The 19,791-nt window shown below is 42.0% G+C and overlaps 1 protein-coding gene across 1 annotated transcript; it reads left to right on the forward strand.

The window, feature by feature from the left end:
• The first annotated feature begins 7,199 nt into the window (after positions 1 to 7,199).
• LOC129686114 (C-C motif chemokine 7-like) lies at positions 7,200 to 8,932 on the forward strand. The gene is made up of 3 exons (XM_055619830.1): positions 7,200 to 7,320; positions 8,023 to 8,137; positions 8,495 to 8,932. Exons 1-3 carry the CDS (start codon positions 7,245 to 7,247, stop codon positions 8,598 to 8,600), a joined length of 297 nt encoding a protein of 98 aa, XP_055475805.1. The 5' UTR covers positions 7,200 to 7,244; the 3' UTR covers positions 8,601 to 8,932.
• The last annotated feature ends 10,859 nt before the right edge of the window (positions 8,933 to 19,791 follow it).

Genomic DNA, 19,791 nt, shown 5'->3' on the forward strand with positions numbered 1-19,791 from the left:
TCCTGCCTCAGGCTCTACAGTGCTAGGGTTATAGGCATGCACCATCAAACCCAGTCATGTAATTTTTTTTTCTCTGACTCTGGCCTTCCTGCTTTATGTTCAGGGGACCTTTGTGATTGTCCTGAGCATGTCTTCACAGTCTGAGATCTCCTTTCTCAGGGTCTTCATATAAGGTATATCCACAAACCCCTTTGCAAAGTCAGGTAGTACCCACACAGGCTCAGGTTTTAGGTTCATGTGCCGGTACTTAGAAAACACAGCTGCCCTTCAGACTGCATGCCGAGAGAGCAGGCAAAGTAGCTGGGCACAGACTTTGGAAGTTTTGTCTGGTTTGCTGAGAAGATGGCCAAATAAACTTGTGAGTGTCACCTTTTGTCCGGGACTGTGTAGGTAAAGGCCTTACTCTGTACCACAGGTGCTTTCTAAGTGGCCTACACATGATGATTTATCTTCATTGTCTATGTGGCATGTCCGAGTGATATTTAGGAGATTAGTAAAAAACAGTTTAGGTTGTGCCTATGAAAGTTCATAGATGGCTGGAACATGGGACAGAAGCCAGCAGAGACCCTCCCAAAAGATGGAGGCCGCAGCCAATCAGCCAGGGCTCCAGACAGTCCAGAAGAGAAGTAAAAGCAGGGGGAGCAAAGAACATGAGCAAACTCCACCCCAGTGGGTCTCAGACTCCACCTTCTCCAGCCTTTGACACAGGCTCACAGCATGGAGCTGGCAGGCCTTCAGCCTCAGACTGAAGCTGCATCATTAACCCCTGTTTTGTCCAGGGTGTCCAGCTTCATGAACTGAATAGCTACTGGATTGTTGGCTTTCCAGTGTGCAGATGCTCACTGGGGAATTACTCAGCTGACAGTTATGAAACCGAGTGTAATCAATTCTCTTTTATAATCACACACTATGTGTATACACACACACACACACACACACACACACATATGTATATCTGAGTGGATATATAACGAATACATACTATACACATGGAGAGAACCCTAGATAATACATTGTGCTAATACTCCTGAATCCCTTATAAAATGGGAGCACATGGGCCAGCCAGATGGCTCAACAGGTAAAGGTGCTTTGCCACCAGGACTCACAACCTGAATTCAATACCTGGGACCCATATGGTAGAAAGAGAGAACTGACTCTTGCAAGTTGTCCTCTGACCTCAAGTCATAAGCCATGGCACAGGTGTGTGTGCACACTCAAGTAAACAAACAAACAAACAAACAAACAAACAGAGTTTTAAATTTTTTCATTTTAAATTGTGTGTGTGTGTGTGTGTGTGTGTGTGTGTGTTTGTCTGCATGTGGGTTTGTGTACATTGATGCAGACGTCTGAGGTGTCCATGGGCCTCGGATCCCCCTGGAGCTGGAGTCACAAGCAGTTGTAAGCCGTCTGACATAGGTGCTGGGAACCAAAGTCAGGTTCTCTTAAAGAGCAGTGGTCCTCTTAGCCATGGAACCATCCCTCCAGCCACTAAATGTAAATTAAAAAAAAAAAAAAAAAACACCCCTTAAGGAAATGACTTTCCAAAAGCTTCTGCGCTGGGGTGTTGAAATGGAGGAAGCTCTCCTTCCCATCGGTAGGTTTTGGGGGTGTCTCACGGGGTTTGGGACATATGCTTCTTGGTCTTGTTAGGCTAATGGACTCCCAGCAGTTGCTGAAGCCTCTGGCATGGGCTTTCATGGTGTCCTTTGTTCTGATCTGAACTTGATCAACTCCCAATTAAAAGTGAAAGGAATAAGAATTCAGGAAAGAAATTCAGCATATTATGGAATCAGGTGGCATAGCTGGTGCTCCAAATCAAGCTCTAACATGAATGCCTAAAGTTTTTAAAACATTATAACCAATGCAGGAAAAAAACTCACATATATTTATGACATCATCACCATCATCACAGTGTGTGTGTGTGTGTGTGTGTGTGTGTGTGTGTGTGTACAGGTACATGAGAGCCACAGAGCATGTATGGTGGTCAGAGGACAACTTTTGAGAGCTGTTTCTCTCTTCTCCCTTGTTGAGGAAGTATCTCTCTTGTTTCTGTAGTGTGCACTCTACGCTAGTTAACCTCTGAGATTCTGGGTGACTCTTCTGCCTCCACTTTCTACCTCACCATAGGAATGCCCAGATGGCTAACAAGTACTGCTGCATCCTACTTTTTATATGATTCCGAGGATAGACATTAGTTTTCTAATATATAAAATAAATACTTTTGCCCACTGAACCCTTACTCCAGTCTTTCATGTGATGTTTTGGTGCATGTATAGGTTGTGAAATGTTCAAATAAGAGTAAACACACACTCATACATATATTCTGAAATAATTATCATCTTTAAAGTGGAAACACTTAGAGTCCTTTCTTCTGGCCTTTTAAATATACACAGAATTAATTAATTATAAATTATTAGCATATTATACAATCCCCAGAACTCCTTTTTCCAATCTAACTGTAACTTGGTGTCTGTTCACTGACTTCATTCAGTCCGCCCACCCCTGCCTCACCCCGTCTTCTGTAACTACCATTCTACTCTCAGCTTTCATGAGGCCAACCTTCATGGTTCTCACATGAGGAAGATCACATCGTTTTCCTGTGTCTGGATTATTTCATGTAAACCCATCTGGTTTCAACCATGTTGCCAAAAGTGACAGGCTTCCATCCTTTGGTGTCAGCTCATCCACTCATTTACTTATTACCTAACACTTAGCTGTTTCCAACTCTTAGCTGTTGTGGACAGTACTGGGAAAAGCGCGCAGTGCAGATGTCTCTTGACGTACTGATTCCTATTCCTTTGGCTGCATGCCCAGGAATGAGATTGCTAGATCACATGCCAATTCTAGTTTGTTTTTTTTTTATATTTTGAGGAACTTCCATACTATTCCTGACAATGACTGCACTGATTTACATTTCCATTAACAGTTTCAAGGGGCCCCTTTCCTCCACATCTATGCCAGCATTATTTAATTATTTATTTATTTATCTATTATTTATTTATTTATTTATTTATTACTTTTTTGACAATAGCCCTTCTGACTGGAGCAAGGTGGTGTTTCACTATGGTTTTGATTTCTCTTTCCCTGATGTCTTCATTTCTTTTTGTGTTCCTGTGGGGAAAAAATACTCTTATTCTAAGAGAAAGGGGTTCTTAGTTTCATCATGGCAGGGAAATCAAGGCGGCAAGAACTTGAAGCAGTTTACCACACCCCATCCAAAACAGGAAATCAGAGTGACAAACTCAGGCTGCTGATGGTCTCCCTGTCTCTACTCATACAGCCCAAGATCCCAGCTAGGGAATGGTGCCTCCCACAGTGGGCAAGTCAGTCAACGTAACACAGTCAAGCGCATTCCCCCAGGCACACACAAGCCCTTCTCCCAGGTAGTTCTGCATTCTGTTCTGTTCAGTAGAGTTGAGTATTACTTTATTTGCCTATGCCTTCATGTAGGAAGTGGCTTTTTAGATATACTGTTTATACTTTTGGTGATGGTATGAAGATGAGATGTAGTTTCATGAAGTCCAGGCTGATTCTAAATATATTATGAAGGCAAGGATGGCCTTAAACTCCTGACCCTCCTTCCTCCACCTCCCAAGTTCTGAGATTACAAGCATGGGCCAACACATATGGCTCTTACGGACCATTTCTAATTAAATTATTTATGAGAGTTCTTTCTCTTTTGTTTGTTCGTTTTGTTTTGCTCATCACTACAAAGTTGATTGAGTTTCTTATACATCCTTGTTATTAACTCTTTGTCAGTTGTGATATTTTCTTCTCTTCTATCGGTTAATTTGTTAACCCTGCTGATTGCTTGTTTTCTGGTACCTTTTGTTTGATAAAATATAATTGGCTGATTGTTGCTTCTGTTCCCTATGCTTTGGGGCCTTAGTTGTAAACTCTGTGCTTTTTCCCACATCATAAAGAATTTCCTGTATGTTTTCTTCTAGTCACTTCATGACTTCAGGTCTCACATTTTACATCTCTAACCCATTTTAGTTGACTTTCATGTACCATGAGATCTGGGGTTTACTCTTAGTTTTCTGAATGTAGGTTTCTGGCTTTCCCAGTACCATTTGTTGTAGACTATCTTTTCTAGAGCTCATGCCCTCCAAAATTCTATTAGAAATCATTTGGGTATAAAGGCATGGGGATGAATTTTTTTAAGTGTTAAACAATAAAGCATCTGTAAAGACTCTCAGTTGAAAAAAGTTGTTTAAAGAAGGGAATTGGTTAGAAATGTGGAGCTCCCATTTAAGCCTAGGAGCTTTGCTTTAAAAAGTTGTGGATCAGGTGTAGATGAAGCAAGGAAGCCAGTCAGAAACACACATAAGGAGAGATGTGACATGTCTATATCAGTAGCCCAGAACAGCAACAGTAGGTGTTTTGTTGAAGGAATCATGGATAATCAGAAGCCCAGGGTCTGTACCAGCTGTAAGCCAGCTTCAGGCTTCTGTGAGCCAGCAAACAGAAGTGAGGACTACTTTAAGACAAGCATGTCCACCTATCTCCATCCTCAATGTAGTCACTGGGTGAAAATGGACAAGCCAAAAGCCTATAGATGATGCATCTTGAAGCCATGATCAAGGATGCCCATCCTATTCCAGGAGCATCTTTCCTGGTGCCTATCTAGCAGTACAAGAACTGCTGAACACCATCTCTCACCGCTGGGCTCCTCTGTGTGGAGGCCAGAGATCCAGATATTGTTCCTTAAGCACTGTCCACATTTTCTTTGGAACAAGATCTCTCATTGAATGCACACTCACTCATTGGGTCAGGCTGGCTGGCCACAGCACCCAAGAAATGGTCCTGTCCCTGCCTCCCTAACCCTGGGGTTACAGGTGTGTATCACTTTGCTCTTGGGGATCAAACTCGGTCCTCATGTTTACATGGGAAGTGTTTTTCCAACTGAGCCCCCTCCACAGCCCCAGTGCTCAAGTTTCTCTAAGTTTTGCTTTCCTATTAAGTATCTAGTGTGTCTTGTTCATAGTCCCCGTTGCATTCAGTGAATCAGGACCAGACAAATGGGTCTTTTTTTTTTGAATAATCACCAGTTTTCACTGAAAACTATAAAATTTATATTTTAAAGATTTCATTCTCTCTTCAACTTTTATAATAGTGGCAAAATCACAAACCACAAAATTCACCATATTTCCATCTTTAAGCGTAGTTTGTAGAATTAATGTTGACCTACCTAACATCATTGAACAACACAACTGTAGGCCAAATTCACCTTTAAAACACAAAATACATACTCACTAAACAACTCCCAGTTTCCTTCTTTGCCTGCTAATTTTTTTATAGTGCTAAGATTGGAACCCAGAGCCTTGTAGGTACTAGACAAACACTCTGCTACCGAGCTTATAAGCACCAGTTCTTATTTTGAGATTTTGGCGAAAGTAACATAATTGAGTGAAGTGATGATACCGCATTGATGGGTTTGATTTGAATTTTCCTTTTTGTTCTTATTTATTTATATACAGGGACTTGACGTTGAACTCAGGGCCCCACACAAGCCTCTAATGGTTAGCAATGTTGATGTTTTGTTTTGCTTTTTTGTTTGTCTTTTTTATGTTTGCTGTTTATCATCCTTAAGGAACATCAGTTCCATCTTTGACCAGTTTCAATTCAATTTTTGTTTTGTTTTGCTTTGTTTTTGCTACAGAGTTGTGGGAGTTCTTTAAATTATCTGGATGATAATCCCCAACCAGTTGTCAGAGATGCCATCTGTAAATGTGTTCTCTTAATCCAAAGGTTGGACTGTTACAATGTTGCTTTTTTAATGGCTAAGTTTGCGTCTCCGTTATGAACACTTGTCATGCTCAGGCATAACAAGTTCCCCAGACCATAGTTTTTGACATGATGTCTTACTATGGAATGTAGATTGGCCCCAAGCTCACAGTACTCCTGCACTAGCCTCTCACATGCTGAGGGCTGAGACTGAAGAGATATGACACTACACTCAGCTTGACTTCTCTGCAATCTATTACTTAGAAAAGATATTTTCATAGTTAATCAGATATTTTGAAAACCACAAGATTCCAAGATCCCTATGTGCTGTGTCAGTCTCTAACTCCTCCAGATAGTGTTTCCGGGAATGGAAGTCGGTCCTTTTCTTTTGCTAAATACTCTCTCTGTTATTGAGACTTGGTTCTGTACACTGGTTTAAAAACATGGCTGATAAACTAAGATCAGATGGATGGGGAGGAGGCCCTCCCCTATCAGTGTATTTAGAGATGGGCAGGGAAGAGATAAGGGAGGGAGGGTGAGATTGAGAGGGAATGAGGGAGGGGGCTACAGCTGGGATACAAAGTAAATAAACTAATTAATATAAAAAAATAAAAATAAAAAAATGAAACCATGGCTGAAGGTTCCTTTTACATTCAGTTGCTAAGAGCTGCCATCCATGCTCCTGGAGACTCTAAGGCATCATGTAAAATATAGGGCCTTCACCGTGAGATACAGAGAAACAGGGAGAGGGAGGAAGCCAAAGAACAATATCCGGTCCAAAGTACAACTATTTAAGTTCTTCTAGACACCAGGCTTGGAGTGAAGGTGTCAGGATGATCCTCAAATTCAATGATCTAGTACCTAAAACAATGGGAAAGACCCTAAACAAGTACTACCCAACTCTAAAGGCCAGCCAACCTTCCTATCTGAAACCCAAATAATGAGTTGTTTTGTTCAAAGCCACCAGTTTCAGATATTTTGTTACATAGTAATTAAAAACTCTATTAGACACCCGGTTTCAGAAATGATTTTGTTGTTGTTGTTGTTGTTAACATTATATTACTCTCCTCTCCTCTGAGATTTGAAAAGCTACCGGGACTGTCAGTTATTGAGTGCATTTTTAAAAACCAGCCAAAGTTTTGGTGCTTGTTTCTGGATTTGAGAGTCCTAAGGTTGTTGCTTGAAGTAGGAAATGGGAATCCCTTGACTTTGCCATCTGTTTCCTTCTTCATTCTACAGAATGTATTTCCCTTCAATAAGAGCTGAGCTAGTAGGAACAGCCAGAGTTCACAATACACCATTCTAACTAGTTAAAGCTACCACTTAATTTTCTATTCCTGGTATTAAATGGAAATAAGCCAGCCTCAAATTAAACCCTCCTGTGATTCATTCCGAAGGAAGATCCCTCCCATTCTGCTGCCTATAAAAGAGGAGGTAGAGCTGCCAGAAGAACAGAGAGGCAAGGCCAGCACAGAGTCTTCCAAATCTCACTGACGCCAGCTCTCCTTTTCTCCACTATGCAGGTCTCTGCCATTCTTCTCTGTCTGCTGCTCACAGCTGCTACCTTCAGCATCCACATATGGGCCCAACCAGGTAAGACTGACCCAGCCTTCTTCTCCCTAGAGTATGCTGGCCTTTCTCTCTGGGTTCTCACGGGCCATTACAGAATGAGGTTTACTCTTAGTCTCACCTTACTAGTTTTGCCTAAGTAAGGCAATGGAAAGAAGGACAAGAAGGCAGTCTAAGTGACAGAGCCTGAACTTGAATCTGATCCCTTCAGGACTCATTTGTGGAAACAAGATAGCTCCTCCTCCAGCTGCTTCTGCAGCGATGAGGCCTTGAGTCATCACAGAGGGTCCTGGAGTGGTGTGTATTCTCAGGTAGAAGAGCAAGGGGAAAGAGCTCCAGAGTCTAGCGGGTACATCAACAGCCCAGCTTCCAGAGACAGCGGTTCTGTAGAGGTTGTGTCTACAAGAGACTCACAGCTAAACACCATGTTTTCTGATCCAAAGAGGGGACTCGTCACTAGTGGCTCTTTACCCTAAAGAACTGAGTTATTAATGTGATACCCAGAGTTGTTGTCAGCTTTTCTTGCCCCTTTTGACTGGCATAAAACCCATACCAGTGAGAAAAGAGTTTTGGAACATCTTAAAGGGGAAGAGACATGAAACCAGAGGTGGGCAACTTCTGCTTTCATCTTTTCTTCCCTCTTGATGGCTTCCTATCATTCCATTAACCATAAACAAAAGACCCAGATTCTACCACAAAGAACCTTTTCTTGTTCTTTCATTGTAGATGGGATCGTTCCGCCCACATGCTGCTATGTAGCCAAGAAACAAAAGCTCCCCATGAAGAACCTCAAGAGCTACATAAAGATCACCAGTAGTCGCTGTCCCTGGGAGGCTGTTATGTGAGTCCATATCCCCTGCTTTTGCCCCTCAGTACTAAGGCCATTCCCCGAGGCAGTAAACAGAACTACACACTCAATGCGTGGAGACTATCTCTAACGCAAACTCACACAACTTTCCATGGGAAAACTGAAGCCCACCACTCTTCAGAGCCACCAGTTCAGAGCTTCCCTCTCCATCTAAGAACCAAGCAGTCTTATCTTTGGCCAGTGAGGACTACATCTTCCCCTTAGGCCCATCCTTTGTCTTACCTTCTTCCTCCTCCATCCCTGGGGCAATGTCACCAATGCGGGGTACTGCACCAGACAGGAACTCACAAAATAAGTTACATACTCTCTAACCAAGCACTCTTCCTTTAGCTTCAGGACAAAGAAGGGCATGGAAGTCTGTACTGAAGCCCAGCAGGATTGGGTCCAGGAGGCCATGAAATACTTAGACAAGAAATCCCAAACTCCAAACCCTTGAAGATGTGTGCCTGAACAGAAACCAACCTAGAAGCCAAGAAACAAACAAACAAACAAACAAAAAAATATGCAACCTTTCCCTTTCTGAGAACTTTGCCAAGATGGATTGATTATATTTCTAAGGGAGAGGAGCTGTCTGTAGGAATGTGAAAGGGTTGTGCTTAAGGAATGATCTTTAAGTTATTGATATTTTTATTTAATTTTCCATGTACTTTTGTGTGATTTGAATGTAAAGCCCTGGACACTTCGTGTCTCTTTAATGTTGTTCTGTTTGTAGAAAGCTTCCTCCATTTACTCTGTTCCTGTATTATGAAGGGGATATGCAAGAATCAGTGCAAAGATTTTATTTAAATACTTTTAGGATAAAAATCATAATTTATGATACTGTAGGATGTTATGTGTATGACTACTGAGTTTTCATATAAAATATATTTTTTCACAAAAGCCAGTCTTCGATGTTGTCTTTTTAAGGAATGAAACAAAACTGAAGGGGTAAACAGAGCAGCAAGAAGCAGGCCAGGGGTACAGAGGGAGGGGGAAGTAAATGAGCAGGCCATGAGTATGGAGGGAGGTGAGGGGGTCAGACATGGTAACCCTGTGTCTTTAGCTTGGGCTAAGCTTAGTTGGGAAAGCCGGACAGGCTGGAGCAAGAAAAAGCCAAGTCTACAGTTTTGCCTCTGACAGCTGTCATCAGCCTTAGCCACTTTACCAGCCACCCTTTCGGTTCCCAAAGCTGTGGCTTTTCAAGCAATCTCTTATTGCACCAGAACCCTATATGTCTGGTCTCCCCACAGTCCTCCAACCCTTCCAGCCCAGAATATTAAAAATGGCTCTGGCTTTGAGACTGGAGGTATCAGACCAACATGACCTCACAAATTCCCTTCCACATCTGGCCATCACAAGTCTTCAGTTCTATCCCTGCCAGTGAAGGTGAAGATTGTGCAACCAGGACAAGATTCTAACAGATCCCTGGACCTTCTAGCTGAGCCTCCATTAACGCCCCAGGTAGAAACATAAGGTGTCAGGAGAGAGCTGACACTTCAGTGGCAAACAAACAATGCACCAGTGACCATGCGTGCTCCAGCCAGACCTAGCAGAACTTTCTGCCTCTCCTGCAGCCTCCCATCAGCCCTCGTCTCAACTCACCAAAATGCAGCCTTTCCAATCCTAACAGAGCCACCAGGAGGCAGACTAGCATCACCTATGCCATCATCTTCATGTCTCCTGCTTCATCTTACAGCTGTGAAAGTGCTGCTGGAGAGGAAGGAATACATGTCATACAGGTCCATGGTAAGCAGAGAAATCGGTGAATGCACAGTTCAGAGAGGAGTCCCCGGTGCCCAGGGCCTAAAGGACTTCTTTCTCTTTGTTTCTTTCTGGCATACTGTTTGTTTCCTTGCTTTTCTTCTTTCTGGTTTTTTATTTTGTTTTGGTTTGTTTGTTTGTTTGTTTGTTTGTTTCAGTCAAAATGTTTTTTTTTTTTTAAGTCAAGTGTCGTGTAGCCCAGGTTGGCCTAAATTTCAATATGTAACAATGAATTATCTTAAATTCTGGCCCTCCAACCTCTACCTTCAGAGGACGGGGACAGGTGTGTTTCCCTATACAGTTTTTGAAGTGCTGGGGATCAAACTGAAGACTTCACATGCCAGGTAAACACTCTACCAAGCTAGTGAGATCTACCACAAGTCTAAGTCTCCAATTTTAGGAACTTAAATTTTGTCTTCATCTATACCTGGGGTCCTTTGTCTCCTTTAGGCATGAATAATGACAGAGAAGTCCCATACTATGACCGGAAACAGAGGATGATCCATAGCTGGAAGCCAAGGTCAATGGAATTCAAAGAACAGATGAGTTATACCACTAGCATTCTTGGGTAGTTACTAACCTGACAGGTCTCTGTAAGTAAGAGTGTATAGCAGAACCATGGCCCTCAACCTGGCACCAGAATCATGTAGACACTAAAAATAAAAACAAAATGAACACTTTTTTTTTTTTCACATCCATGAGCATATCCATCACAGACGCCCAAGTACTACCACCAAATATAGTAATCTGGAGTGGTGGGTGGGAAGATGTCTCTTTGGCCTTTTAGGGAGTTATCCTACAGGTGTAGGGGTTATTGAAAGAAAATATTTTAAGAGTCTCTTATATTCACTCTTTCTGTATTACAGGGCATCTCCTGTAATCTCCGGTTGGAAGACCCCACTTTTTAAAGACCCAGCCTACCATGTCCAGAGAGCTCTCTCAAGCTCTTTGAGCTCTTCACAGAAAGGAGGGCACCCTTTCTCAGCAGGGTCTTCTTTCTCTCTGCCTGAATTGATCTGGAAAGTGTCTCTAATAAAGACCTCCACCTTTGAGAGAGGTCACATAGCCCATGGACAAAATTCAGGTTCAACGTCCTTTCTCTTGATTAGAACCTGCCCAACAAATATCTGTAATTCTTGGAATGTAAAGCATTCTTGCCACCTCCAATCCCAGCCAATAGCATACACCTACCCTGGGAATTCCCCCCCACACACACACACCCCATGCACTTATATATAGATATAGCTCTTGTTCACTCCAAATAAAGCTGAGCAGCCTCCCTGAAGCTGGTCCAGAAAGTTATTCTGTCATACTCATGGGCCATCTGAACCTTCTGTCATCTTTGCTCTGTTTTGTCCTCCGGAACTAATATCAACCAATGATCCTGGGGGGAGAGGGCTAAGGTTCTGGAAAAGGGTCACAGTCTCTGGCTTAGATATAAAAGGTGTCATTTGGTTAACAGACGGAGAGTGGCAATGACCACGTGCCGCCGTTTAGAACCTAAAACAGTGGATGATGATGATGATGTACAACTATGATCCAGCATTTAGGAGGTTGACTCAGGAGGTTTGCTGTAACTTCATGGCCAGTTGGGTTACACAGTGAGTTCAGGACTAGCATTTGGGGTACATAGCAAAACCCTGTCTCCCAAAAGGAAAATAAAATAAATAAAAAACTGTGATGGGTAACATTCAGCAGGCTGCTGACAGCAGGTGGAACAAGCTGACGCTCCGGGTTGGAAAGACCCATGATCCAAAGCTGTCACGTCCTGTCTACAGAAATCTTAGATCCAAGAGGAAATGTTCCAAAAATGTGTATTGATAGTGTGCTGGCTGCTTCTGTCTGCATCTGTCACATTACCGCTGTAAGAAAAACAATTTAGGAGAGAACTGGCTGTCATTGTGCTAAATGCAAGAGAATAAAGTCCAAAAATCTAAAATTTATACTGCAGGAAATGCAATCTCTGTGCAGCTACAAATTTCTCTTTCTCTCTCTCTTTCTCTCTCTCTCATAGAAAAGCCTCTTAGTTGGATGAAGAAACAGAGAAAATAAGATTAAAATGTAGCTTAATTATGCAAACATAATGTCTCACTAAGAGGTGGGTGATGAGACACTGGTTGAGTGCCAAGAGGAAAACCCCCCAGAGTTATTGACAAAATCATATTAAATTATTAATAAAACCATTCGTGAGCTTAGACCCAGTAAAAGCCACAGCCAATTCAAAATGAACATGGTCCCCAAAGCTGCAGGGCACCCCTAGGATAGATAGCATTTATCTGAGTGCCTTCTGAGTGAATGCTGACTAACGGAGTGAGGGACCAAATGGCGTAAGCCACTTTCAGACCTAGTCCCTACAAACACCCCATACGTCACCCTCCTACTGTGGTGAACTTAAGGGTGACAGGACTCAAAGTGTAGACTGTGCCTCATCTCCCTAAGCCTCTACAAATGGAGATTTGTAAGCTATGAATAGCTCTCAGACTAACATCAACATCACTTAGACACGTAAACAAAATGTAGATATGAAAGTGCCACCAACAAAGATTCCAACAGGGAGTGTTGGGCAGAGATGTTGACATTGCTTTAATGAAGATATATGAACAGTAGGGGCTGAGTCTTTGGGGAGCTTGAGCGCAGGTTTTCTTCAACACCTTATTCAGAAATGAAAAAGAAAGAACATGAAGGATCTCACCAGGGTGATCAGAAACAAAGATATATATAAAAAAAGAGCATTCCCAGAGGGGAGAATCTGCTGGAAGGATAGCTGCTGAGCCCTGCCAATGAGGGAGCTGGATACAGCTATGCTTTCCTTCTCAAACCTGATGTAACATACCGTGTACACACGATTTGTCTTTTTGTCACCCAGGGCACTGGACAGGTAGATATGAATTCTCATCTGACAGAGAAGCTCAGCCATCACCAGGAGACCCTGCACATTCAAGACTGTGCTATGTGACCATAGGAATGGGTCCATTTCTCTTAGGGATGGATTGATTGTGCTGTGGTTGACATTAATCATCAGCTTGACAGGCTCTAGAACCACTTAGGAGACGAACTTCCGCACGTGTCTGTGAGGGGACTGAGATGAGAAGGCTCGCCCTAAATGTGGAGGTACCACGCCACCGGGTGGGGCACTGGACAGAACAAAAAGAAAAATGTGAAATGAAGGCCAGTATTCATCTCTCTCTACTCAGTGAGCACAGACACAATGTGACCAGGTGCCTCACATCCCTTCCACAGTTGCTCAGCTACCATGATGCATTGAGCCTTTACACTGTGACGCAAGATAAACCTTTCTTTCCAGAAGTTGTTTTTATCAGGTACATTGCTTCATCAATGAGAAAAATGGGCTACTATGGCTATGTTCTGTTTTCGAGACATGAAGGAAGGACAGACTGATAAAAACTTACTCCTCAACAGACATTCATGTGCGCTCCTTAATTCCTTAGTCTAGAGACACACCAGAGTCACAGGAGGAGTAAAGGTCAGCGGTAATGCAGGCAGGAGTGTTGCGAGCTGCTTCCGTGCCTGGTTCTGTAAACTATGTCTCAGTAAGTGTAGAGGCTCTCTGTTCCAGGTGATTGCTGTGGTTTTTATTCATCCAAAATCTGAAGCAATATTTTGCAGAAAGTTGATTCAGCATCATCTGGCTGTAATGCAACCATAAGCAGGTGTTGTTGAGATCCGGCAAACATGCTACTATTGTTATTGAAGGACTGGTCAGTATTAATGTGACCAAAGGGGTTAGGGATCTAGCTGCCGTGCAGTTCAGTACCCCGCCTTTATATAAAAGGAGTTGATAGCCCCTAAAGAGATGTGTGAAATTATGTAACAAGGAGAGCATTTTAAATAAAGACATTTGGGGATAGAGGGATGGCTACGTGGTTAAGATCACTTGTGCAGTCATGAGGACTGGGTTTTGGATCTCAACACCGGAATAACAAGTCAGGCACCAATGCCTGCCCCCTAAGTTTCATGACAGGGTGAGTGCGGAGACAGAAGAATTGGGAAATTACAGGAGAGAGCACATGGACTTTATGCTCAAGGAGAGACTATTTCTGCCTCAAAGAAATAGGTGAGGAGTTATAGAGTAGAACACCTGAAACCATCTTCTGACATCTGTATTCCCACAAGTGCACACAACACACGCATACAAACACACAGATACACCACACACAACATACAAACACACCACACACACACACCACACATGACCTGGGACCCCTGGGAAAATGGCGTACCCTTTCATAAATGGTTTTACAGAAAAGGAAGATAATTTGATTTCTCTAGGTCTGTATTTTCCTCTTTTAAAGTGATCTTAGTTAGAAACCCTGCTGCCTGAATTGGCTTATACTATGCATGTTAGTGTTGTAACAGCTTTCTATTCCCTAGACACAATGTTAGCCTTTGCTAACATAGACATTGGGCTCATTTTACTTAAAAAAAAAAATAGCAGAAAACTTCAGGCATGACCTTGGAGACCATTGAGAACAGAGGTTTGTCTTTGGTCCTTTTTTGTACAAGGTTAAACTGAACATTCTGGTTTGTTTTCAGTTCCTATGATAAACTTCATGACCCAAAAAACAAAACTTCATAAAGAAGGGAACATTTAAGTAAGATTATATTTCAGGATCACAACCCATCATTGTGGGAATTCAGAACAGAAACTCAAGTAGGAACTGAAGCAGAAACCATGGAGGAATCCTGGTTACTGATTCTCTCTATTTTCCATTCTGCTATCTTTCATATATAGCTCAGGACTGTTTAGACCAGGAAGATACTATTCACGGTGGGCGAAGCTCTCCTACACTGATCATCACCCAAGACAATGCCTCATAATCATGACTACATGCCAGCCTTATAGAAACCATTTTTCAGTTGGAAGTCCCGCTTCCCAGGTGCCTCTAGTTTCTATCTATTTGACAACAAAACTAGCCAGCACACAAAGGCAAGCTTTTTAGTACAGTAGAGGTTTCATAGTATAGGAAAGGAATCAAAAGACAGGCATGTAGATCCATCTGTCTCTAAAGTGCATAGAAGAGCCTTTGAGTTTTCATTTCTGGTCCCAGGCCCCAGCTCTCAATTCTTTCTCTATTTTTCTTTCTTTTAAAGAAAGAGATGAAATAAAAGACACGTCTATGTTTCTTTTAAGGCTATCACGGGATGGACTATGATCTTGCTTTCCTTCTTTGTTGATGATTAAATCCAGGGTTTTGTGGGCATGAAGCAAGCTTTCTACTGCTGAGCTGCAACCCGCCCTGTGACTTGGACACAGTAGACACAATCTGTAACTGAGAAAAATCAAAGCCAAGAGCCCAGATTCCAACGTCCCCTCCCTTCTCTGTTCTCCACATTCCTCAGAAAACCACCAAAGAATCCAAGTTTGTGTGTTTCTCCTGGGGACCCACTGCCTGTCCTTCTTGGATGAAACCCCTCCATCCCTGTTCACCAGACACAGAATCGCATCATAGGTGAGTGAGGTGTCCTTTCCCGGTGACTGCTGGGAAGCAGAGAAAAGAAAAGGGAACACCAGGGGCGCTCTACTTCTTACCCTCCCACTTGTCTGGAACATCCAGGCAGTTAGATGAAACAGCTGCTGAACTTGGAAATTTCAATATTTGTCTTATTTATTCCCATTGCTGTCAAAACCCAGACCTCAATGTGAAAAGTAGAGAAACAAGTCACTCTATATCCCCAGCTGAACTATAAAATTATTCCTGCTAAGTGCACATGATTACTTAATGATGTCATCCAGGCGCCTCTGATGTTAGGAATGTTCTGAATATCTTCCATTGCCACAATTTCTGGAACTCCAGGCCTCCCCAATGTGCAATACAGGAAATTCTAAAACCATCTCTAGGGTATACTTTCTTCCTTGGAAGTAGCGGGAAATCTGGGAAGGCAAGCGGAGGAAGCCATCTGCCCAGACACAGTCTCTTTCTAGCAACCTTGATCCACCAAATCCACTCCACTTTCTAATACCAAATGTTTAACTGCCACACACTTAGAGCCTACGGAGAGCTGGTCACTTTTTCAAGTACTTTTTTTATTAATGGGCTTAATCCTCATAGCAACCCTTTGAGGTAAGCTCGATTATCCTTCCCATCTTAGCCTAGTAGAGGGAGCATAGATAAGTTGCCCACAGCATGAAGCTTATCGGTGATAGAATCATGCTCCAGTTCAGACATCCTGGATCCACTGTCCTCACAATGCTGAGTCACCTGAGCACCAAGGAAAGGAAGATGGAGTGTTCTGGCTTCTATTTTGTCCTCTTTTAGGTGATTGCTGACTAATTGCAGATGCTGCTTGTGGGCAAGCGAGAGTACTAGAGTCCAGTCTTTAGTACAAACATCACTAGTTGACTGCAGAACTCCCTTTTTCTAACCTAGGTCCCTCTTAACACATCATCTCATGTGAGACTATCCCAGAAAAGCCAGAAGCCAAACATGTGATGCCCTGTGCTCACATCCAACATGTTACTTTACTGTGGCTGCTGTACTTAAGGCATTGCTTCTCCTCACAGCTGCTCCTGCATAGGAGCCTAGGATTTCTCATAGATGAACATAAGCTTCTTGTGTTCCTTGTCTTTGATGTCCTGACGCCATTAAACATCTTGTCTGATGAGGATAAACTAGAAGGCTGGCTTTGTATGTGCTCCTTGAGTTCTTAGGGTATGAGGGCATCAGGCATCTATTCTGTTACACACAGACCAGTTCCAGGGAAGCATATTTGAAATATGTTTGTTTTAATTTGATTTGGTAAAGGGCTTTAGCAGCTAAGCAAATAGCTTTAAAATACTAAAGAAACCAAGGTCAAAGGAAGAAGTAATGGGGTGGATATAATCAAAATCCATTATAGGCATAAATGAAATTCTCAAAGGATTAAAAAAAAATGCTTCATAAAATGTGCTTCCTTTTGATTTGGTGACTGTGGTGGCTTGAATAAGAATGCCTCCCATGGGCTCATATATTTAAATACTTAGTCATCAGGAAGTGATACTACTTCTGAAGGATTAGGAGGTGTAGGCTTGTTGGAGGAAGCCCACTGGGAGTGGGCTTTGGGTTTCAAACGTTCAGGCCAGGCCCAAGTCTCTATGTTCCTACATGAGGCCTGCGGAGCCTCATGTAGCTCTCTCAGCTGCCTCCCCGGCACCATGTGACCGTGCTCCCCACCATGATGATAATGGCCTCAGCCTCTGAAACTGAAAGCCACCCCCACCTGAATGCTTTTTTAAAATAAAAAGTTGTTGTGGTCATGGTGCCTCTTTATAGCAATAGGACGCTGATTAAGACAGTAACTGAAATAAACATTTTTTTTTTCATAAGAAGAAATGTCACTAAATTAAAAACATACTGATCTGGAATGTTTTTTTTCTGAGATTTTTTTCTATTCTATCATAATTTTGTTAATTTTCTCATTTATGAATGATTTGTGGTTCTTGATAATTGTAAACACTTGTTAATTTTTTTTTAATTTTAAGTGTTTTTCTCTGACTTCCAAATGAGTGTCTTACTCTTGTTTCTTAACATCAGTCATCCTAGTTTAACTGTGTGAGTCACCTGCCAACTTTTTTGTTGTTAATACTGAGTCCTAAATCTGAAATGTAATAAATGTCAAGATGTTTTCTGCAGCTAATACTATTTTTGATACTTTCAGAGGTCTTTGAACAGCAATGAAAGACTTACTATTTTAGGTATCAAATGACGTTTTTGAAATGATTAGATTCCATTGATGCCCCCATTTGTGATTACACAGGAAATGGCAAATCAAACAGGTGGTTATTATTACCTATATTAAATTTGTATAAATAATTTTGAAATTCTGTTCTTGTGCAAGGTGCCTTAAGGTATAGAGGGATCTTGGCGTCTGTTTTCCTGATATTTCTTTTATCTGAGCACTGGAGGGGCTTTACCTGCGGACACCAGGCAATCATAATGCTACTATCCACTGGTATTTTGGTTTTAAATATCTTAAATATTTACTCAGTCCTGACCTTTTTCCCTCATTTTAATCTACCATCTTCTAGATCAGTAGTTTTCAGTTAGGTGTGAACATCAAATTTTCTTAAGATGTTTTTATTGAAATAAATATTTTAGAGGTCCTGATTTTGGGATGGGGAAACAAGTTTAGTAGGAATTAGCTTTTTTTTTCTGATAGTTCCCTGTCAGTGTTGGTTGCTGTCTGAGTCAGCAACCAACAGGGGTTTTTCAGGGCTCTTGGAGTGCTGTTCTAAGGGTTGAGGAAGAGCAGAACAGCAAGAGATTTTGTACAAAAGGGAAAAATAGACAACACACAGAGTAGATACAGCATGAAAGCACTGCAAGGCAGCAGTGGGCTCTGAGACTGCTTGGTTGTGAGATGGGTGACAGATGCTCATAAATGTTTGTAGTCCTTAAAAGAGGCTTGGTTCCAAACTGTTATGATCTTGATCAGGGAGAAAATGAAGGATAGGAGTTAGGCTCAGGGATCTCTCTCTTTCCTCTTTTCTCTATCCTTTCTTTCTTAGGTAAGGTAAAAGGGACTGAGAGGAAGAAGGGGGGAATATAAGGATAACATATAGTAATAATATTTGGATAAAAGGATAGATTATTGAATCTTTAATCATAGAGCTACTTTTATTCTCAAATATTTTACATAGATATGGATTATTGTATATTGTTACAGGTTTAAACTGTTCATTGGTTTAGATTATTATATATTGATACAATTTTAAAGTTATTTTTGATACACATAATGTATTTATGTTTCAACTCTCATATAGGGTATTATGCCTATGCAACTCATTTAAAATTGCAATATGAAATTCTAGCCCTTTTAACTGCCACTGTTACAAACTGTTTAGGATAATTAAGTACTGCAGATTAACAGTCAGACGATCATACTCATGGTCATGTCAGATTCTAGTCTAGTTTATCAAAGAGTCTCAAGTTAGAGTGGTCCCTGGGTTTCCTTCTGAGGGTGCAGCAAATGGAGCTGACTGACAGGACAAAAGCCATTGAGTAGTTTCCTGTTTTGATTGGCAGGCTTATGGTACCTAAGCCTTTGCTTGCTTCGCATTGTCCTTCCCCGTGAGGTACCTGATTTTTATCCTATGCACACCAAATCATGCATAGGATGGTAGAGAGAATTTTCCCTAAAATTTCATTTTGGGAACATAGATTGCCCATCCAGGACAGATGTGCTGCTGCTCCTAATTTTAGGATGTATACTAGGATGTATTTGAATAATTTCTGACCAGTGAAAGGGGCAGGGTAGGGGTGCTAATGAATTTCCAGGTATTATCAGCACAGAGGAACTTGTTGTTTTCTTTGGAAGATGTGTACATAGCTTGGTACAGGTGGTGGTCCTGAGTTGCTAACCACTCAGGGTCTGTGTGTGTGTCTGTGTGTGTGTGTGTGTGTGTGTCTGTGTGTGTGTCTGTGTATTTGTATTTGTGTGTGTAGCTCAAGCCAAGTGTAATCCTAGTTTTCTAAGCTGTCCCTATACTTGCTCCTTCCCATGATGCTAAGTTTCTGGACACTAAGATTGTATAGCTGCTGAATTACCTATAAAGGACAAGCAACACTATCATGCCCTGCTTTCTGAAGGGGGACCTTCCGGGCCACCTTCAGGCCACCAGGTAAACACAGGAACCAAGTAGGGCTCTTAAATCCACTGGCTTTCCCTCGTCATTCCCTGGCTTCTCTTCCACTGCCCAATGATTAGTACATTTCATAATCACATAATCTCTTCATTTTTCACTCTCATCCCCTAACAGATGCCAAGTCCCACCCACAGGATTGTGTTTCTTCTGTCTTGCTGTTTTTTCAGGAGCTGGCCTGTGCTCCACTGCTCAAGACCCCTCCTTCATGACCTTGTGCAGGCAGAGTTTTCTCTGGAAGCTTCCA

The sequence above is a fragment of the Psammomys obesus genome, unplaced genomic scaffold (assembly GCF_907164565.1).
Source record: "Psammomys obesus unplaced genomic scaffold, mPsaObe1.curated_primary_1811, whole genome shotgun sequence".
In the NCBI taxonomy this organism is placed as follows: domain Eukaryota; kingdom Metazoa; phylum Chordata; class Mammalia; order Rodentia; family Muridae; genus Psammomys; species Psammomys obesus.

Bases quoted from the DNA above. Each gene is read 5' to 3' on its own strand.
- LOC129686114 (XM_055619830.1), top strand. From the start codon at position 7,245: ATGCAGGTCTCTGCCATTCTTCTCTGTCTGCTGCTCACAGCTGCTACC. The intron at 7,321-8,022 runs GTAAGACTGACC...CTTTCATTGTAG, and splicing joins CCACATATGGGCCCAACCAG to ATGGGATCGTTCCGCCCACA. The intron at 8,138-8,494 runs GTGAGTCCATAT...CTCTTCCTTTAG, and splicing joins TGTCCCTGGGAGGCTGTTAT to CTTCAGGACAAAGAAGGGCA.